At 32.6% G+C, this 24,034-nt stretch overlaps 1 protein-coding gene across 1 annotated transcript in view; it reads left to right on the plus strand.

Moving 5' to 3' along the window:
- The window catches only part of DACH1 (dachshund family transcription factor 1), a 397,854-nt gene that overhangs the window by 265,084 nt on the left and 108,736 nt on the right, over positions 1–24,034 (plus strand). The window contains exons 4-5 of the mRNA XM_019738175.3: positions 8,956–9,128; positions 23,448–23,583. Coding sequence (XP_019593734.2) covers positions 8,956–9,128; positions 23,448–23,583 — 309 coding nt within the window. The remainder of the gene's footprint in view (positions 1–8,955; positions 9,129–23,447; positions 23,584–24,034) is intronic.

The following is a 24,034-nucleotide window of genomic DNA, read 5'->3' on the forward strand; positions in this document are numbered from 1 at the left end:
GAAATATTTGTACTTAAAAGTAATGGTAGCCCTTGAATCCGATTACAGCACTAGATATAGAAACAGAAAAGAGATAAATTACATAGATGAAATCAACAGGACATGAAAAGGAATTGGACATTGATGGCACACAGTGAGAGAAGAGATAAAGATGAATCCTAAGTTTCTGGCTTCTATAACTAGCTAGTGATGTCATTCTTTGAGGCTAACAAGGTTTGGGGAGAAGAAAATTTAACACTAGATTCATACGTATGAGAACTATCAGGATAATTCCCACTCATGAGCATGCCATTCTATCTATGAGGGTTTTATTCTTTTTGGAAAATTCAGTAGCAAATTTGGCTCAAGTTTGAAGATTTTCTTCAATTTCAACATAAATAATATAAAACTGAAAATGTTATATAAAACAGTAGAAATTAAAACTGATTCAACTGACCATGAACAATAGTTACACATGAACATGAAATTGTTAATATTATATACAATGACATTTATTACTCAACTAACAGTCTAAAACTTATATTAACTTGAAATTTTATTTCATGTAATTGTAAATCTATAGGGAAATTACAGTATCTTTAGAGAGGAGAGTTTCTAGTTCATTTGTTTGCCTAATGGAAAAATAATTTGATGAGTTAAAGTGGGAAAAGGTAGACATTCATTGACATTGGCAATGAGAAAGGTTAAAAGATGCAGTTAAATTAACATGGATACATTATACCAAATTGCTTTATTTGCAAGAATTTTATTAATATATTTTAGACTGGAAAGCTTAAATTTTTTTATAGTATTGTTATTTCTACACTGTCCATAATATCATTGTAATTTAGCTATGGAAATTAACCAATTAATTGCAATATCATCATTTCCACTGAACAGAAACAGTTGGTTCCTGTTTACAATCATTTTCTAGTCCATATCAATAAGATGCTCAAATATTTAGTCAATACAAATTAATCTGGCTACATTTCTTACCTTATACTGAGTTCTATGTAACTATTGACCCAGTGTGAGCCTTCATTTATTTTGTTTTGTTTTGTTTTGTTTATTACATTTTAGGGTTCTATTTTACCTGGTTAACACTTTGAGCATGGTGCTAATGAGTCCAAAGAAAACAACAGCATCAAAAAGCAAAGTGTTTTCTGATATAATGATATCTGTCTTCTCAATCGAAAGTATTTAACCTTTTATCTTAATAGTAATGGCCCTCCTCTTTTATTTTAAGTTACATCAAAACTGTCTGGAATTTGGTATGAAATAAGGGAAAATACATAAATATTTCATTGTATATATAATAATTCATTTTAATAATTTTCATGAGTTCAAAATCACAGCCATTTAAAATGGGAACTGTTGTCTATCTTAAGTTTCCTAATGTTGTTTTGGTTTTCCATGTTTCCTCAAAGATTCTCAGGATGATTGTTTTTAGTACTATCGGCTTGTTCTTTAAGGTTACTTTAACATATTCCATCTAACATTAGTGACTTACATTTCAGCTCTGATTTTATAATTTGTTTATTATTCTCTCTAGTTCAGCAATCATTAGCCATGGTTGAGAATATTCAAGCAATATAGTGTAAAAAGAAAAACAAAAGGAAGCAATTCTGAGTTCCAGGATTTTGGTGTCACTTTGTGCATCATGTTAACGTATATTAGTTTCAACAATATTGTGATGCATATAAGGCAGTAAGGCATCTCAGGTTGGTGAAGAAATTTAGTTATTATCATAGTGCTAATAAGTCCAACGACACTAATAGCACTGGTATTATCACCATTACATATGAAATAAAGTATATCAAAATAGCTCTGCATTCAAAAGAAAGCATCACAGGTAAAATAGAAACCCCCTTTATGGCAAAGTTTTAAATTCCTAATTAACAAATATTTGACACTCAGGTAACACAGAGTACGGTTTAATAAATGATGGACAGCTAAACAAATATGTTTAATTCTGAGAAAGCAGCACGTTTTCCTAATTGACTCATATTTATTGGTAGTAGAAAAGCTAGAATTAATGACACTACTATTCTTTCTCTCTAAGAAAAAATTGAGTTGATGTCAGAGCATAAGCTAAGCAGGATTGGTTACATGACAACCAACCAGTTCTGTTTTGCCCTGGCACTTCCAAATCAAACATGATATGTGTGCAAATATAAATTTTACACTCTGGAAATGGCCTAATACCAATTTAGACTGTGATAGCTCCTAAACCAATTAGGAGACATTTGTCTTGTTTTCTTTGCTAAAACACTGTACTTAAACTGGAACATTTTAAGTTGTGCCCTTAATTAATTGTACCCTTAAAAGGATTGCTTCTTCCTCATTTTAAAAGAAAGCAATTTGATGTGTTGAACCAGAAGATTTCAGTGTTTATATATGCTCAAGTAGATCAACTGAGCTCAGATCGTTATCCGGAAACAGATTTAAAGATTATGTGATCATAACTCATGAGAAGACTGTTTCACTTATTTATGCAAAATACTAATATTACTGCTGACATTTCATTTCTCATTTTTTATTAGGGTGAAGTTAATCCTTTTAAAGATAATAATTTGTTTATTCTCACCTGCCTCTGAAGTAACAGCCGAACATCTGTAGCACCTGCGACGAGTATTTACTTTTACTTAGTCTTGTTTCCATTAAGATGGTGTTGACATCCTTCTAAGTGGTCTCCAATGGTATGGAGTAAATGCCTGCTCTTGCCATCATTTTCATTGTAAACGAATCCTGACAATGTCAGGTTCCCGTCAGAGTCTATCGGTGTCATTCACTAAGCAGTGGTGTGACCGTTAGTCCCTTTGAGATTTGCCTGATTTACCAGGGTCAGCCTGTGGGAAACACTGAACAAATAGTTACATGTTACCTTGCTATAAAGGATAATAATATTTAAATGTACTTTTACTATTTTAACGTATGGTGGTTTTAAAGGCGTTTCTTTCTTAAAGATTAATTTGGTATTTGATTATTTTATATGGTTTCTCTCCAAAATTCTTAAAAAGTACTGCTGTGGCCTTTACTTTTGAAACCTATTCCTCATTATATATATTTAGGATTCAATAATACATATAATTATTTGGGCTAGGATTATAATTGATGCCACTTATAAATAAACACCCCTGAAGTTTTTTGTTTTTGTTTTTAAAGAGGAACAGTATCAATATCCTTCCCCAAAACATTTTCCATTTTCATTTTTACCTAAAAATTGTGTTTCAAAAAACAAAGTGATCTTTTTTCTAATAATGATTACCTCCACATTTAATTGTTCTTTAATTTTTAATTTTTTCTTTGAACTTGTCTCAATTGATAATTTAAAATTTCAATGCATTTGTAAAATAACATTTCAACTGTCGAGCATTCACAGTTCTTTTTTTTATTTCAGTTTATTTATAAGAACCAGTTACTAAAGTTTTATTTATATTTGTTGTCGGTTCTATTGAATGTGCTAGGTAACAAGATATTAATGAGATTTTTTTCCTGTGGTCCCACACAAGAGCAAAAGGTACCAGGTACTCTTCATTTTAAGGAAAGTAAATAAAAGAAACAAAATTGGTACTTATTAATAACAGCTGAGCCAGCGTTATTATCTTAACTGTCACACCAGACTCCACAAACATCCTCCTACTCCATTTGTAAGGTCCGGGTGACCGCAGGAAGAGAGGATTTGAAGAAATCACTGTAGTGAAGAGACAGCAGCTAATGGGCTGTGGCTTAGTGAGCGCTTTTGAGAGTGAAGGGCGGGGAGTTCCCAGAGAATTACTCAAGGATTGCAGATGCCTCCGCCTCATTTTGTAGTGGAATTTCAGCTTTGGTGTGAACTGCTTATGTGCTGTTTTGTACATATTTCAGCAGGTGGATAAAGAATTGAGGAGCAGTGTCAGGATAGAGAGAATGAGCATCATCAACACAACAGGACCCACTCCTGCCATAGGGCCTTTACTAGCTAAGGGACAATGGCAGTTTTGGGACTTGAGTAGAGAAGGAAGCAGAAGGACTCCTGCAGTAAGGAAATGCCCCTGGAAGGCCTCCATTAAAGGATCAGACATCACTTAGCACGCGGTATTTAGCCTCGGTGGCCACTAGGCATAACCAAATAAGTTACAGTGCAGGGAGGACTTGAGCAGGAAGCGGTTGGGAAGGAGTCCTTTATTTCACCACCCAGGAGAAGGAGAGGAGGAGGACAGATGAAGAGCTGACCAAGCCCCTCTGTCTTCCAGGTACCTAGGCTCCAGTGCTGGCCACTGCTGATGGGGATGGGGAAGCAGAGAGGAGGGTTAAATACAATGGGTTTTTATACTCAACATCTGCTCAAGGTTATTCAGGGGAAGAAAAGGGAGCCTTGACAGAGCATGTTTGAAGGTAATAACTGGAGGAAAAATAAAACAATTTCTATTTGTAACCTATCAATTTTGACTTCAATTATCTGGTTACCCTTAGAACAGGGATAGCTTTCAAACCCTAAGGGTTTCTACCCCAAATAGTATATTTTTGTATGTAAAACCGGGTCCATCATAAAATATGCATTATAAATACAATGAAATTATAAAATGGGGTTGAGACAAGGAAAATACTCGGAATTCATAAAAAGACTGAAATACTGCATCAAGTTGTTTGCATTTTCAGAATCTATAATCGTGGTTTTTTTCTAGAAATATTTTGTTCTTTATAATTAGCTATTGATGGTACCTATAAAATAATGGTACCTAATTTAAACATTTAAAATATTTCACTGAAGGATAATATGTAACACAACATGTTAAGCCTCATTATTAAAATAATACTCCACCCTCAAGAAAGGAGAAATAAAGGCATAACTAACAATTTGGATTCATTTGGACACTTACAGATGGTTTTATATTATAACCATATTTTAATGTTAGTGTGAGGAGGGTGTAAGGGAGGATAGAATCTTCCATGCCTAGTCCTTACAAATTTGAATTTCAGTTACACTAAATCTTAAGATAAACTTGCTTGTCCCTGAGGAACATACAACTCTTACACAAAAGGAAAACTAAGCTCATGCAATCACTTTTTGTATGTAAGTTCCCATATTTGAATATGCTATTATTGATGAATTCTTAATATTGGCATAATTCAAGAGGGTAAGTAAATCATTTCAGATTCCGTAAACACGTAATTGTTTTTCACTAGAGATGAATTTGATAATGTTAATTTCAATTTTCTCTCTTGCATTCATTTACCCGCTTACATTTGGCTGTTGCAAGACTGTTCATTTGTTCATTTCAGCCCACCAAAAATCATGCCATAGCACTAGTGTCTGGCCTTCAGGGGCTTCTGGTTACACTACTTAATCCCATCATATATCAGCTGCCTGTGTGTTCTGCTGTAAGCAGGTGTCTAGGCTAAGGCTATTTCAGTGCTTTTCCACAATCTGTGTGTAATACTAGGTGTAGGACATTCTCTCTCCCTTTAGTGCCCTCCCCTCTACATTAAAATAGGATTATAGATTCTAAATATTCAAATTGCTGGATGCACTATCTGAATATCCTTTCATGAGCTCATAACCATTTCCTTTGGCTCAAAATTATTGTATATTTTTATCATGTCTTATGAGGTTTTGCATACATGCTTCAATACCCTATTATAGTATATGCTTTATGAGGATACTAGAGCTATGTCAAGTTTATCTTTTTTTTTCCCCCAATGTAAAGTCAAAGAAACAACATGATTCTATGAGAATTGAAGAGGAGAACAATGAATTAGTTATTCTCTGTTTCTCTCTAACTTCCCTTACCAAATATCGAAATTTTTCTTATATACTGCATCTTCTGTCTCTTGCACGTTTTCATGTGGTCATAATAGTGAACATTCATCTTGAAGGTATATGTTTCTGTCTCTATGTTTGTATGTAGGCATAGTACATATATACTGGCTTATGCCACTAAATATATTGGCTTAAACCAAAGCACTTGAAATTATACATATAGTAATAATGGGCATGTCTTGTTCTGAAGTGGCCAATTTTTAATTCTTATTTATTTATGCTAATAGAGGAGAAGGATGTTATAAATAAAGCAAAAATCACTTACAGCTGACTTGGTTATATATTGTATATTTTTCATCAGACTTATTTGCTTGTTTGCTCTGTTTATTACCCAAATGAGCTAACATCATGAGTATTTAACAAATGAAGATTGGTGGAGATGGCTAGGAGCATTTTACGTAGTGGGAAAATTCAATCTAATGTTATAAACATGCTATGGAAAATTCTCATATGGATGATTGATATTTACCCTTACACAATGGATGATATCCAGTGGTACAAAATATATGTAAAAATAGATAGTATTTTGTCTATAATCTATTTTCAGAATGATTTCATAAGCATTTCGCTTAATATTTTATACCTTGGTAATGTGAATAATAGAATTATAGTACTTCTCAATTGATATGAGTGAAATTGAAATATAATTGGAAAAATTAGTTTTCCCATTTATTAACTGGCAATCAACATTCAAATAAAAAAGTATTTCAAGTAAACAGAAAAATAAAAGTAGATAATAGGTATAAACAGAACTCAAACTGAATCCAAAATAATGAATATGAATGTTATTCTCTATTCCATATATGTTAATTATCCTCAGTCAATTTACTATGAAAATGTAATCCTTGCATTTTTGCATGTTTTGAATGAAAAATAGCATATAGAGAAAATTGTCTGTTAACTATAATTTTTCAATGCAGTTCTTATATTCAAATAGCATTCAATCCAAAGTGTTATTTCTATATCTAAATAGTCAGTGATTGTGCTTTAGTTCTTGTTTTGATTGATAACATAGTAAGTAACATGTAATGAAAAAATTGCATATACTTTGACAAAGGCAATATAAAATGGAAATGTTTAAAATGTTTCATCATGAAATATTCTCTTGACATCATACACTTGAAAAACTCATATATTTATAGTTTTTGCATGCTTGTCTAGGACCTTGGTATAAGTGTCAAAAAAGTCGTGAGTAGAAAAATAGACATATAAATTTGTGAATATGAAAATGAACGTTTATATCATAGTATAGGAACAAGCTGGAGGAATTTCTTTTATTTGAGTCATTTCTGTATGAAGCCATAAACTTTTTTTTTTTTTTTAGCCAAAAGCTGTCATGGTTTCTTATAAAATAATAAAGATAATAAAAATATCCATTTTAATTGATTCTTTTCATTGTTTAATAAAATTGCTTTGTTTGATTGCTGAAGAATTTGAATTGAGTTTTCATTACCCACTTCTGAACAATTTACTCTAAGATCCAGACAGTATTGAGCTAATGAGTTTGAATTTATATTGAACCTTAACTGTCTTCATGAAGTAAATGGAAAAAAATCATGGCAGTAACTAAGTATTCTTCATTAAAAACCATGTCGTAGAGATTTTACAATGAGGCTTTTAATAGAGCTAAAGCATTTAAATTGGAGTTTTACCAACTTTACTGTTTCTAAGCATATTATATGAAAATTTGGTTTTTCTTTTTTTTAAGGAAGGAAATCTTATAAGCTGACAGATATTACAGAAATTTTCTTTCAAGTGGGTAGTTTATATAGTTGATATATTCAGTTAAGCAATAAATTAGTGTTAAAATAATTTAATCTGGGGACATGTCTAAATTGAAATGATTTATAAACACCTTCCAAGGAATATCCTTTTAAGGTATTTTAAGAGCTATTTAATCTAAGATATGACCACCAGTATTGAAATGAAGCCCTCAAATGTACCGATTTGACTATGGTACTGATACTCCCACTATCATAAACGTTTGTTTCTCTGTAGTTGAAAATGAGTAATGTATTTATTGATTCACACACATTTAATTTATTGCTTTGACATTATTATCTTTTGTAAAGTGATCTTTTGGGTTCTCTCTGCTAGGGCTAACCAAGTTGGGCATTTAATGATTCCATGTTTAGGATTTGCTGTGGAGTTAAGTGAGGAATTTTAACTCTGAATGATGACTAGGATACTTTTAATGCAATGATATGTTTGGATTCTATAACTGTCAGTGTGCTTCAGTTCCAAGAAGAAACTAGTTCTCTAGTTATCTAATAGAGCCTGTTTTATATTAAGTTGGTTAGTCAAACAGGACTAGACTCTGAAAATAGGCCAATTGTTGTAGAAATTTTATTTCTCCAAAAATTTGAGACTCTATCTAAGACACAGGGAAAACAAAAAGAAAATAGGATTTAGGGGAAATTTACTTACTTGAGCTTATTTCCCAAGAAATCACTTAGCCGATATCCAAATGTAATATGCTTTTTAAAACCTCATTTCAAATTAATCATTAGAAGATTTGGAATAATATTCCATCCGAGTACTTTATACTCATCCCTCACAGGCAGCAGTGGTGGTTTTGGGGACAAGGAAACACTGTATTCTGCCCCATCACAGGGATCTTGGGTTTTTGTTACCCACTCCCGCATGCCTGGAGCGCATAGCCTCCCAGTTAGTCATCCTCTCCGCCGGCTTCAGCAGAGCCACCTTGTGCCACATGGTAAGATGGCATTTTTTTTTAGCACTAAAAATGGTAGTTGGAAAGAAAAAAAACCTGTCTAATTATCAGATAATAAAATATAGGACTTAATAAAGAGGCATACTACATTAAATAACTAATTACGGTAAGTTAAATAAAACCCTAATATTTTAAACAAGAATGAGACTGATCAGAAGAATAATATAGCAAGGAGTTGACCATTTGCATTAAACACATGAAGCGTGGTGGTGTGATAAAACATGGCACCAAGATAGGTAACTGTAAGCCTAATTTCCCTGAGTGGTGACTGGATATTGTTGCATATAAATATTTCCCCTTTGACTGTCATTATTAGCACATCTTTGAATGCGTCAATTTTCAATGATTTATGCTCTTAACTATTTTAATAAGTGAGATATACCTTGTATCAGAGTTTTATTTGACCAGAGCAATGATGATATATGTGTCTTTTTTATAGGACTGGAACTTCCTTTTATGATGATGCCCCACCCTCTAATTCCTGTCAGCCTACCTCCAGCATCTGTCACCATGGCAATGAGCCAGATGAACCATCTCAGCACCATTGCAAATATGGCGGCAGCAGCACAAGTTCAGAGTCCCCCATCCAGAGTTGAGACATCTGTTATTAAGGTAATTGTTTTCTCACACGATTGTTTTGGCTTACGCCAAACATTATCTTAGGCCACCATCTGTCAATCTGTTTTTCTTATTCCACAAGTAATTCTAATTCCTAAAAGCTAAGTGATATTAAATAGATTATGAGAAAAAATTACTTACAGTAATTAGAACGAGGGATACAATATTTAGGCAGTCTAGGCTAATTTTAAATTCTCTATTGTAGCTATTAAGAGAGAGAGACATAGGAAACAATGATATATTTCTAATTTTGTGTGTGCTTATATGTATGGTTCTGTGTGTGCATGCTTGCGTGTGTGTGTGTGTGTGTGTGTGTGTGTGTGTGTGTGTGTGGTGCTATGAATCTTAAGATGTGGAAAATAGTACCTGATTTATTTTCAGAATACGAGAGGGTTAATTCATGGTTCTGCCATTTACTATCTGTGTTGCCTTGGGCATGTAACTCAATCTTTCTGATTCTATTCTGTATCTGAAAAATGGATAAAGCAGTGTAGCTGTAAAAGCTAAACAAAAGAATAAAATTGAAAGCCATTTTATGAATTCAAAAATACACTGTAAGTGGAAGATAACATTATTGTTATACAAACATCACATGTTTATATACACAATTCTCTCTCTCTCTCTCTCTCTCTCTCTCTCTCTCTCTCTCTCTTTTCCCCATCCACTGTGTGTGTATACTTTTTCATTCATATTATTTTATAATGTATATTTAAATCAAAGTACTTTAAATGCATTGTCAGAATATATTATTAATTTTTAAACTAAGTAGAAAGTACCTCATGTTGCATTATCCTATTTGACATAATCATTACCTCTTTTTTCTGAATATAATACACTTGAATTTAAGGGAGTCCCTATAGCATGTCTTACATAGAAAGCTTTGTTACAGTTCTCATTTATTGCTGGTGGGAATACAAAAAGGTACAGTCCTTTTAGAAGACAGTTTTGTGGTTTCTTACAAAACTAAACATACCCTTACCATTTGATTGCATGATATTTACCCAGCTCTTTGGTATGTACCCAAAACAAATTGAAAACATATGTCAATGCAGAAACTTGCATATGGATATTTATAGCAGCTTTTTCCATAATTGCCAAAACTTTGAATCAACCAAGATGTTCTTCAGTAGGTGAATAGATTAAAAAAAATTGTGGTACATCCATATGTTATAACATTGTTGAATTAACATTTACTAAGTGGAACATAGGGTGACTGACTGGTGGTGAGTCATAGTTCAACAACAGACAAGAGAAATAGAAATAGAGTTTATATTCACAAGTCCTGGAAGAAGTACCCAGCATGACTGAAGGGTTCACACGGGGAAGTCAAAGCAGAGTGCAGACAGAGAGAGTGAGGCAGGACCTGGGGAAAACGCCTTTATTCAGGTTCATGGATGGAATACTTTGGGCTTCTTGGGCTAAAGATGGGTTGGTGAATTCAAACCAAAAGAGCATGGTTTTGATAAGCCCTACTGAGTCTTACCTAAGAGGAGACTGCTGACCACAAAGGCTGTTGGGAAAGTCATATGAGGGACATATGTTTGCTTGTTACTCTGTGGCTGTTATCTAGGGTATGCGCTAGCATGAGGCGGGTAGTTTTAGTTTAAGGTCCCTGCAGTCCTCTTGGCCAAATAAAATGAATGCATAGTCAGCAATACCATGGAGTAGCTTAGCTGAACTCTCAACACCATAAAATGGAATATTATTCAGATCTAAAAAGAAATGAGCTATCAAGCCATGAAAAGACATGGAGGAAATGCAAACGTTCAGTATGCTGCAAAGTTGAAGCCAGTCTGAAAAGGCTCCACACCATATGATTCCAAGTATAGAACACTCTGGAAAAGGCAAAACTGTGGAGATACTAAAAAGATGAGTGCTTGTCAGGGGGTAGTCATGAGAAATGAATAGGCAGAGCACAGGGGGTTTTTAGCAGAGTGAAAATGCTCTTTATGGTACTATTTATGATGGATACACGTCATTATACATTTTTGAAAGGCCCTATTACTATTTATATAGAGAGTGTTGAATAATATGCAAATAACTTTCTTTTTTATGATACTAATGGCTCTATAAACTAAGATATGTACTGGTCCCTCACATCATTTTCTCAAGTATACTAACCGGAGGAAAAATAACAAAAAATATCAGAATACCCTGATCATCTTCTTAAAGATCCTTGCCTGAGAGAATACCAATGAGTCATCAACCCAGAACTGGGAAGAGAATGTTAAAAATTCTGAGTAATTTCATCTGACCGACTTGTAGAGGGTTCCTTTGTTACTAGATGATTTGTTAATCAAAGTATCACAATTTCATTTACAATACTTTTTGGCAATAGTTATTGCGGAGGATTCAACATTCTCATCACCTCACTCATTGATATCACCTAAAGAAAGATTTTGGCTGAAGAAAAAAATCCTGTGTTCCACTCTTGTACTTGATGGCTATTTAATAAACAAACAAACAAACAAATAAATGGTAATAAATATTAGGTACAGGATATGATAATTCTCAGTTTTAAAAAATGTAATAATTACTATAGAGAATTATCTTTATAATGTTAATTATGTAATTTCCCCCTTTCAAAATTGAGAAATTTTAGGGTAGTTTTTCTTTTAGATAAGATTTAGATTCATAGGTAAAGTAAAAATATTATAAAAGCAGATTTTAGAAGTTTAAAATCATAATGGATGCCTTAGTTATGAACTGTAGATAATTTGGACATGAGCTGGTGGTTTACATATTGCTGCATCCAAAAGACTCTAATTACATCAAGGTGCTTGATTTATTTTAGGTTTTCAATATACATATACTTTTTAAAAAGATAGTTTGTGCTATATCTAATGTTAATGAGAATACTTAGACAGTGAAGCTTCCTTTAAAAATCCAATTGGGTTTTCCCTGGAAGGTGTTCTTAGGAAATGATCTAGATTATTGGAAAGAAACACCATTCCTGTGGTTTCTTAAATTAAGGTTAGGGATGTAGAGGAGAATGATAAGGAGAAGGAAGGAAATATGCAAAAAGGGAGTTAGAAGGTGTGTTTGGAAGTGTGTGTCAATATCTCCTGAGTTATAGTAATAGTCTACTTCCTAGTCTCTTGGGGCAAATATTTTCAGAAACATGGCTAGAGATAGATTAAAGGAAATTCTGGACTTTTGAATGTGATGGTGGTAGAAATGGTGATAGCTAAATAGGAAACAATGTTTCCAGTTGAGAATGATTAGAGAAAGTAAAAATTGCTAACACCGAAGTGAAGTTCAAATGGCTATTGTGAAATCTCCAAAAGGCCTATTTGCCCTTTTCTTTTGAGGCTGGTTGTTTGTATAGTTGCAAATTTGATGCTGACAGGTAATGATTATAGAAAGTAAACATATTTCACGAAATGCATGAGACAATTCTAATATTTTTTAGTAAACATTCCTAATATTTTTAGACCTGAGAAAAATTGAGGGTACGGCTTCAAAGATTAAGAGTGAGGAATAGTTTCTCTATGGAATTCCAAATATTAGGGAAAGCAAGTTAATAAATCAACCTGTCTAAATTTATGTATAGTAGATTTTATAGCACTAACAGTATTTAGTAAACTCACAGGATATATATGAGGTATAACAATTAAGTTCGTGAACTTGTTGCAACACTGTTGGGAGCTTTTTTTGATATCACAGGGATTATTCATTATGAATTTGTACCAACTGGACAAACAGTAAACCAAATTTACTATTTGGAAGTGCTGAAATTGCTGCGTGAAAAAGTTAGATGACCTGAACTTTTCCCCAACAATTCATGGCTCTTGCATCACGACAAGGCACCAGCTCCCACAGTACTGTCTGTGAGGGAGTTTTTAGCCAGTGAACAAATAACTGAATTGGAACACCCTCCCTAGTCACCTGATCTGGCCCCCAATGACTTCTTTCTTTACCCAAAGATAAAGGAAATATTGAAAGGAAAACATTTTGATGGCATTCAGGACATCACGTATAATACAATGATAGCTCTGATGGCCATTCCAGAAAAGAGTTCCAAAATTGCTTTGAAGAAGTTTTGCACCAACACCACTGGTGTTGGTGCATAGTTTTCCAAGGGGAGTACTTGGAAGGTGACTGTAATGATATCCAGCGATGAGTTATGTAGCACTTTTTCTAGGATGAGTGCATGAACTTAATTGTCAGACCTCGTATTAGCTAAACTTAATTTGGGGGAAGTTTCTATTTTCTCTAAAAAAAAAATGGTTGACTCCTATATTATGTTAAATAGTTTGGGACCAAATGGGTAATTAGAATACTACCTACAAGTTTGTTTACCTGAAAAGATTTGAAATATGAAGGCTGATTAAAATGAAATGTTAAATACCAAAGAAGATTTGCCCCCATCTGAAGGAATAAAGTAATAAGAGAAGTAGCACTTAAAGGGAAAGTAGAAATTTGAGAGATCTTTCTTTCATGTGCTGGAATGTACCATTTACATTTTTTTGACAGTAATGACAAGAATTAAAATTAAAACTCAATGAGAATAGCAATAAGAATTTGTTGGACAGAAGAGAAACAAAACCATGATTCTTGGAGTTATATATTTTAAAATAATTTTTCTGTTACCTGTTTCTATGAGGTGAAGGAGCGCAAATGATTTTCTCGTAAACTTATTTATGGAATGTACCTACCAGTAAAAGCAGTGGAGTAGGGTTAGAAAGCTGCCATTTTTGGGCGAAATGCACCCTGCTGCCGTTTTTTGTATGGACCATGAGTTAAAAATGATTTAACATTTTTAAGTGATTGGAGGAAAAATTAAAAGAAGAATGATTTCTCATGACACATGAAAATTATATGAAATATGAATTTTAGTGTCTATAATTATTATTTTTTGAACCTTAGCCACACTCTACATCATTTCTATGGCTTCTTTCACAAAAGCAGTGTTGAGTAATATATTTACTAGCTGGCTTTTCACAGAAAAAAAAACAAAAAAAAATCTGCTGATTGATCTTGATGAATTCAAACCCATGTGAATCTTAGGTTGTGGATAATTTAGACAGCTTAAAATAAACTCTCAAACACTATAAAGCCATAGGATCTGGCACTGAAAATAGAAAATAAATTAAAAACATTGAGTAAAAAAAAAGGTGTAGATGAAGATAGCACCCCTATAACATTATTATTTGCTTTAATTGTAGGCCTTTATGATAGAGTTCACCAATTTACTAAATTTAGACTTTCTCTGGTTTATTTTATTCAAAATATTTTAGTTAGGTAACTTTGAGGAAGAAATGGGCATATGCTGTTTAAACAATAAAAATTCTAATTTAAATCCCTAGTAACCAACTATCTGTAAGGATGTATTAAATTATTATAAGCTCTGTATTAGTCTGTCATGTATCAGTGAGATACATATATCTGAACTATTTAACATTCATAAAACCTGAAGAGACATAGACTTGGGATGTTAATACAGATTCCTCCGTGGTCGAGAAATAATTCCTATATCCTCCCTACCCATTTTTATATATCTCAGCTTTTGTAGAAGGCCTATTTTATTTTCATCAAATTTAAGCACGATGAAGGTATTCATTAATCAAATGAAAATTTTCACCTCAGTAGTTTCCACTTTAACTTTATTATATTTATTTTCTTGGAAGAAAAATGTCTATTAATTCTTCTGTGTTTTAGCCATTTAAATATACTCATATGTTGTCTATAGTGTTTCTTCCTCCAGACTAAATATTCTAAGTTCTTCTGAACATTCCTCCTCAAGCTTCTTGGTTGCCACTGTTTTTTTTTTTTTTTTTTTTTTTTAAGTAACCCATTTTTCCCCAATCACTCCCATATAATATTCTCGAAGTGAATTGGCCAGACACTGGGACTAAAGTAAACCTCACTTGGTAAAATAGCTTATAAATATAGTCATAAGTTATAAAACTGCTTTGCTAGTAGAAAATGTGACTCCGTGAATTTCATATCTTTGCAACATAAAACTCGACTAAGACAATTCTTCATTTTTCACTTCTATTAAGAATTTGCATTTATCCATATTACGTTTATTTTCCAGTTCATTGATTTAGGCTCCTTAGAGTTTTTTAATGTTAACATTCTAAACTATCATATTAACTATATATACTATCTTTGTATCATTTCCGAATTGTAAACGGATGTATTACTTGTATTGCCTTAAATCACTGAGGAAAATAAACAGTATAAATCAAGAGATCAATTTTTCTTGTCTTTAGAGAATTCCTAATAGGCTGAAATGTTCTACTAATTGATTCTCTTTGGGTATCATTCATCAAGTAACCCCAAATTCCCCTGAATTAATCAATATTTTTCTCACTTTTTATTTAATACATTCACAGTGATATCATAAGGACTTTGAAAGAAGGTTCTTGCTGATAAAAAAAAAAAAAATTGAAAAGGAGAAAGGTACATTTTAGTGGTTGCGAAACATAGATTCTGGAGGAAGACTTCTTGGGTTTATTTCCAGCTCTATGACCTTCTAGTCATGTGATCATAAGCAAGTTATTTAATGTGTCTTTTTGTTGTTTCCTTTTCTGTATAATGGGGATAATATTACCTCATGAGGCTGTCGTAATGATTAAGTTAGCATTTATAAACTCATTAGAAGGCTTTGTACACTGATACTATCTTCACCTTATCACTAGTTTTATTTTCTCCCTAAATATTCACAATCATCTGTTTAAAAATAAATCTTATAATCTTATAAGGAATTCATGTCAAGCTTTTAAAATATAGTCACAATTGTATAGTAAGACGCTTTTCTACCTCTCCTTCTTCCTGTCTCCGCCCTCATCCCTCTCTTCTTGTTTAGCTTTCCGGTGGTTTTGTAGTGTAGTAGTATACACAGCAGGTTTTTAAATGCGTTTTTCAGATTTAATTTTTCTTCAGGGATAATATAGATTTGTTCTTTGAGAAATTTGTCAACGTTCAAATTATTCTATATTATTGAATAAACATCTTTCCTTTCATGCCACATTTTAGGTTTTTCTAAGAACAGGAAATGTGACTTAAATTTGTTAATTTTCTCTGTGACTCTGTGTGTGTGTGTGTGTGTGTGTGCCTGCCTGCGTGTGTGTAGTGAGAGACTTTATAATATTCTCATTTAAAGAATTAAACCTTGAAAAAAAATTAAAAGTACAAAGGATACATTTTCTATTCTCTAATGTTTACCTTCAAAGCAAGTTCTTAAAATATTATATTAATAAATAGGACTTTATATGCATGAAGTTTAAAAATGTTTAAAGATTACAAAAACTATAACCAGGGTGAGGTGAATTTCAAAGTAGATTGAAATAACTCCAGATGTAGGCATCACTTTTGGACATTTTTTTTTTTTTTTCAAATAAGATTTCATATAATTTTTTACTTGAATTTAGAAAAACAGCAGATTATGTTCTCTTAATGTTTGAATATTGATATTCAATGTGAAAAGAGGACACTAGCAAGAAAAAGAAAGTATTAAAACACAACCACCACTAAGGATCCCATACATCAATAGAGTCAAACAGATCAATATATTTAAATACGTGAGCCTGTAACAATACTAAAAAATAAACTCATGTTCACCTCTGGAGAATTCTAAGAAATTGATTTTTTTAAAGGACAAATAAAGAGTTAAATAAAAGGATGGTGTCAAGCATTTTCCTGCCTTTCCCATACAAAATGTACCTCAGGATAACCAAATAATTCCGTAGAGAAACTTTCTGTTTGTATAAATCTTCTAACAGATAAATGCATAAGGACTTATGTATTAAGAATATCACCAAATTCCAATTCCTAATGAAGTGATGAGTTTGGCACATAATCATCAGTAGTGGCTGGCATCATAAAATGCAACCGAGCTGACGTTATGCCCTTCTGATGGAAGCATGCAACTCTATTTGTGAGGTAGTCCTGCCCCCAAATCAATCATTCAGTTTTAACTATGTGGGACATTTAGGAGACAGAGGAAGTTAGAGACAAATTAGAGCCATAAGGGAACTGCATATGGGAAGTTCATAAACGTGGTGGCGTCTAAGAACACACACAATGCCTGAACTAGATAAAACAGAGACAGCGCTGGCCAAGTCAGAACTTACTTTTTTCTCCTTGCTTTCCTCCCAGCACTCTCCCTCCCTTGAGTGTGGTAAAGGAAGATGCCTTGATTATTATACGGACATGAATTATAATTTCTGAGTCAAGACTGTGTTTTATGGCTTAACTGTCTGACTTTTCATATTACCGAATAGTGATCTGAAAAGTTCTGATGCTGGCTGAATTTTCACACAGATGTGGAAAAAATATAGCCCCCTACCACCATTGAATATATTTAAAGAGATATGTAGTAGGAGGATACAATTAAATTGTTTATGTTTCTACTCATGGGTTCTACCAGTTTTATATTTAGAAAAACTGAGTGTTCTTGAATACAATCATCAAAACAAATAAAAAGAACTACGTAAATGTCTGTTGACACCTCCATTTAGAACTTTGGGTCATGGAGTTTTGATGGTGAGTGCATGTCCCTCTGTCAGATGCAAGTGTTTTTATTAGCATCATTTACTATGTTTTTCAGAAGTACTTTTTAACATTTTCTTGAATCCATAATCCCAATTTTACTATTTATCTTCTTTGTTCATTTTTCCAGAACAAGGGGATTTGGATGTCACATTTAATCAGTGTCTATGATTCTGAACTTCACTAACAACATTTACTAGTTTATAATATATGCTCCATGGGGGAAAGAGTTTTTATCAGTTTTCTTTACTTATATATAACCAGAGCCTAGGGCACTGGCACATATTACGTGTTCAGTAAATATTCTTTGAATGAATGTATTTAACTCTGAGTTGTTTTAAAGCTCAGGGTTTAGGTTATACAAAGTGCCACTCAACTTCAATTTTGTAAGTTTAAAAGTTGTATCAACATATCATTTAACATTAGAAATATCTTCCCTCCACTTTTATAACATATTGAGTGAAGGAATCTCTAACAGATGAAAATGAAAATGATTACAAAGAGAGCAACTTAAAGTAAAGCTAAATGAAAAAAATTTGTAGAGAAATGAGTTGTGATTATTTAGACTTATTCTAATAAAATATTTTAAATTGATATAATCCATTTTGTGGTGGAAAGGAGTCAATTGAGACAATGTGATTTTGTAAATGTTTAATTAATCACATGTGTGTAATACTGAACATTTTATGCTTTTTATTATAGAATGCATCATTTTGAATTCCATCTTTGATTCTGAATTATCCTAGAGACCAATACTTCTTGTTCTACACAGAGGCAATAAATTCAGCTGTTCCTTTATTGTTATTCTATTACCATTAGTTTATTAGTATGACTTTTTTTCCTTTTAGTGAGAGAGTATTCCTCTTAAATTTTCATTTATTATTGTGGCTAGTTTTATAAAGATGGAACATTGCAAAAGATTGTGTTTTATTGATTGGTGGATTTATGATGCAGGACTATAAAGCAGTGTGTTGAAGTATTAAATTAAATATTCTTCCTCTTTGTCCTACTTCAGGCCCATCTTGGAGGTTAAAGGGTATTACACAAATGAAATGATAAATCCAGTTTACATAGTTTCCCTATAGACATTGAACTGCTTCTTTCTTATTATGTCTGAATAAAACTCATTATCTATTTTGTTTCAGTAATAATTATATTTTCTCTTAAGTAATTCTTTACTGTCTCCATTATTCTCCATCTTATAGCAAACTCTGGAAAGGCAAGCATATAAATATGATAAAAGAATTAAGCTGTTGAAATAAATTAATTTATTGTGCAACAATGTATTCAAATTTTAATTGCTCAATGGATTTTACTTTAATGAAATTCTTCAAAGAACAATACATCATGTTCCAAAGATTGAAATTATACATTAAATGAAATGACTGAATATGTTGTATCTCATTTTATAGAAAGTTTCAATTGAATACTTAAGCTTTTAAATAATAAAAATTTGCATAAATTAAAATATTTTCTTTAAATAAAAGTATTAAGTATTGTTTTTGTAGCCTTTGTTCTTAGACAAAAATTATAAAGTAAAAATAAGCTAAAGCTAAATTAAATACTACAATTTTACTTATATTTTCTAAGCCTTAAACTATGCTTTTAAGATGTATTTCACATTAAGATTTTAATTTAGTTTGTTTTTGACTTATTTTAGTATGTGATCTTTAGAGTATTTTGAATGTGTAAATGTTTGAGTAATGCTTGAATGAAAAGAACTATCAGGGTAAACTTTGACAAATGTATTGACTAATAAAACAATTTTTGTACTTATGTGGAAAAAAAAGGAAATGATTGTTTTCAATGGTAACCATTGTTGCTAGAGTTTTATGCATTAAATATTTAAGTATTTCATGAGTTAAATACTCAGGAAAATAAAAAGTTTCTCATGCTTTCCATTAGCACCACTACAAAATCTATTATAACAGGAAACTCAGACTTGCAAAATGATTTTAGAGGGATTGATTTATGTCAAGTTGTACTTTATCTCTGTTCAGCAGAACATGTGCCACAGCAAATATGATCAATTAAAATATTTTATTTTTTTATAGTTTAATATGCTAAAATAATTTAAAACATAATTATTAAGAGGAATATTAAAACATTGATGAACAAACCTTGATGTGAGTGACCTTTTAAGAAAATAGAATAGCTAATTTAGAAAATTTTATTTATATAAAAATATAGCAATGTTCTTTCTCAAATACATATGATGTGTTTCTGTATAATGAGTGTTGAGTTAGCTATATTAGGGATTAGCTTTAAAGCTTAGACAAACTTTTTTGCCTCTTCATCACAATTTCAAGAAACCAAGGGTAGACTCTTTATAGAAAAACTCTGGTCTTGTATGCAGTTATAGCATAGCTCATTAATGCATTTATACAGACTATAAAGAAGTTCCACTAGACAGTTTTATAAATCCATTCTCTATAATAAGTTCATATACACTGCGTAAGGGATATGAAGTCCAACCTTTGAATTATATGCACAAACAAAGATTACCCTTTGGTTTATAATTGCAAAGACTTGATAGGAGCCTACTGACCATTTTTTGTTTGTTTGCTTGTTTGTATTCATAATTTGTGATGTATTTTCACAATTGAATATATACAACAATTAAAAAGAATAAATGAATGGTACATGCAATGACATGGATATATTTCAAAAATATTTTTTATTTATGTAAAAGAAGCCAGACACAAAAATTATGTGCTATATGCTTCCATTTTTATGGATTCTAGAACCAACAAAACTGCTCAATGATGACAGAACTCAGAAAGTGGTTACTTACGAGGTTGGGAGGAATACTGGAAAGGGGCATGAGAAGTCTTTCTGAGATTATGGAATGTTCTGTATCTTGACAAAACTCATTAAATTGAACACATAATAAGTGTATAGTTTGAAGCTGCTTTATAGTTTAGGGTAGGGGTGAATGTTAGGAAAAAAGATTTATAATCCCCAGCCACTCTGAAATTATAATTAGAATATAGGGAGTGACTATATTGGCATCCAGCTGTGGATTTTTTACTCTTTTAAATCATATATGTGTTTGTTTCTTAGAAATTTAGGTCATTTATTTTGACATGTGGACTAAAGAATTGAGACCATTTGCAGCCATATCTTGTTTTAGTTATTTAGTTTGGGAAAAATAACTGATAATGTTTTCGTTTTTTCATGTTATTTGAGACGTAGGTATCAAATACTTTAATTTGCAAATTGGGCGGTTGGAAATCATCTTGCTTTAGTATCCTTTAGAATAACAAATATATGATGTGCCATAAACTTCCCAGAATAACCTATTTGTAAATTGTAATATTTTGGTTGTATGTGTGTATCTCTTTCTTTTCTGCCCCACCTCTCTCTCTTATTCACTGGCTCATTTGCAGTCTTTCAAATAAAACCCTACATGGCTTGGGTATGAAAATATATTGTATGATGCTTACATTTACCTACATAACAGTTAATTTTGCTATTTGCGGAAAATAGAACAATTAATTCTTAACCTCTGATCAATTGAGGTAAAAGGCTAGTGTTATAGTATACTATTGATAATACATCTCTTCTTTGGGAAGTTTTAACTGTCCAAAGGAAAACAGACAAATAAACAAAACAATCCACACATTTTAGACTAGTCCAAAAGCTTCTAAAGTTCAAGAAATTATCTTTACAACAAGATTCTAATATGCATTGCAACTTTTGAGAATAGAATTTAGTTGACTGTTTTTTTTTTTCTTGTTTCTTTTTGGTTACAATATTGTTTGATTATGTAAATCAGTTGTCATAAAGTTTCTTATGTGATTATTTTTTCCTTCCATGCAGTATATAATGGGAAATCATGTTATGCATGAATCTTGCAAGAGGGCTTGGCCATTTTTTTTTCTGGTTATTTTCATTTATTTGTCATGCTTCTCAAAAATTAAACCTCAGAATGTCTGTTGAAGATGTTTATTGACAATGTCCAGGATTGAAAAATTAAAAGGATATGAAACAAGTGCTGCTCAATCTTGAACGCATATTTCAATCACCGGGAGAGCCTTAAAAACTATTTATGTCTGGACCAAACTTCAGACTTAGTATATATAGGGTTGCTGTAACAACGTACCACAAACTGGGTGGTTTAAAACTACAGAAATTTATATTCTCACATTTCTGGAGTCTAGAATTATGAAATCAAGATGTCAGCAGCATCATGTTCCTTCTGAGATAATAGGTAGAATCCTTCCTCGCCTCTCCGTAGCTTCTGGTGGTGGCCAGAAATTTTTGACATTCCTTAGCTTGCAGCTGCATAACTCCAATCTCTGCCTCCATCTTCATGTGACATTTTCCCGTCAGATCTTCTTCACAATGTCTTCTTGTAAGGACACCAATCATGTTGGATTAAGAGTACCCTACTCTAGTATGACATCATTTTAACTGATTACATGTGCAAAGATGTAATTCATCTTCCAAATGAAGTCACATTTATAGGTACTGGGGGTTAGGACTTCAATCTTTTCTGAGGACACAGTTCGACCCATAATGCTCCATAAGCCAGAGTCTCCAGGAGTAAAGCCAGGCGTAGACATGTTTAAGAACTTCTCAGGTGATTTGAATGCAAAACAGGATTGCAAACTATCATTGGGCTAATGGAACCACCGAGACCAAACACATGTATTTCCCTCATTCTCACTGGTAGTACAAAGCCTTGAGCTTAGTCTTGGCTTTTCATATTACATTACCATTCATATTCCGAAAACAGCCTCCTACGGGACAATTACATTTTACAACTTTGTTTTAATTTTTAAAATTCTTCTCTTCTAATATTTGCATCTCTTCACCCTAATAAGGAATAATTTATTTGTTATTTACTTTGTATCGTGTAGAAGATTATTTCTTACCTCCCACATTTTTATTAATTACTGAAAAGACAGTTCTTTAAGGCCTATGTGTGTTGATATCTAAAAGTATAGATATTTTGTTGCTCAAAAGAGAAAATGTTAACAAATGAGTATCCTATTTCTTAATCCATAGCTCCATTTAGAGTAGTTCTTAGAGACAGTTACACAATATATTTACATGTTAGTTTTATGGAAAAGCCACAGGGTTTGGAGAAGGAGACATGGAGTGGAACCTGAGTTTAACATAGAACATTGAAGGAAACAGGATACCAAGTTTTCTTGGGACACAACTAATACATATTTTATGAATTTCCCTTACTACCTTAATATGATTGAGCAGGAGCTAGGAGTAGTAGGTAGTCTCAAAATTATTAGAATAAAAGAAAATTACTCCAATGTTAAATAATCAGTTTCTACGATGCCTTAAAATGTGTCCTTCCAAGTGTGTCCAGAACAGCGCCATGATGAAATAGCTGTTAACAACTCCTCTGGCATCATTATTATGGTCTGTCATGTTGATAATTTGTGTGCTAAATGATCCTTAGACATTTGCTGAAATGATAGAATGGATTTAAAGATTTCTTTAAATTGATAATTGTCTAGAATTGAAACCTGCTTTGTTCTGTTAATTCTTTGTTGTCTGGTCGGTTCTATACTGGTTTTCTTCTTTGGTGTCTCTTTTTCCCCCAAGTGTGGAATTAAAAGGTACAGTGATACTTGCCTACACCTACAGAACTAGTTTCCTTTCTAGTCTTTTCTTGTTTTGGCTTTGCTCAAGAGAAAAGGTGTCTTTTTTTAATACAACTAAATGTCAATGCAAAAGTGTGTTTTTTGTCGTCATCCTTCTACAATATTAAGAAAAATCAACATTCCTTAAATGAAGGTCCAATGTATGTCCTTCTTTTCTCCCTCCTCCCTTCTCACGGCGCTGTAGGAGCGTGTTCCCGACAGCCCCTCGCCTGCCCCCTCTCTCGAGGAAGGCCGGAGACCTGGCAGTCACCCATCATCACATCGCAGCAGCAGTGTGTCCAGCTCCCCAGCACGGACTGAGAGCTCTTCTGACAGAATACGTAGGTCTCATCCTTTTACTTGTCACCGTTTTCAACTTTATTAGGTGCAGCTGGCTTTTCTAATCAAAATGCCCTCATTCCAAATAGATCTCAGATGTATCATGTTCTGAAGCTCTGCAGCAATAGCCATCTCTCAAAATTATGTTTCCCAGTTTGCAATATCATGAGGTATGGTACTACATTAACAGGTTTTGATATAAACTCCCTCTCTTTGATGCCACACATAAAAATTTGAGCTATGAAACAGAGAAAGTAAGTAACTTTCTAGATTATTTTCTGAGGTAAACACCTCCAACTCTCTAATATCTGTTTCTAAGTGTACTGTTTATGGATTATTCATCTTTATTCCTTTAATCCCACCCCTGCTTTTTTGACATCCACTAATTTTTAAAATTTATCCTTAAATTGACAAACACATACACAAAGAAGAATAAAAAATAGAATTCAAAAC

Source organism: Rhinolophus sinicus, chromosome 16, assembly GCF_057876585.1.
Source record: "Rhinolophus sinicus isolate RSI-liver-muscle chromosome 16, RSI-T2T, whole genome shotgun sequence".
Taxonomy (NCBI): domain Eukaryota; kingdom Metazoa; phylum Chordata; class Mammalia; order Chiroptera; family Rhinolophidae; genus Rhinolophus; species Rhinolophus sinicus.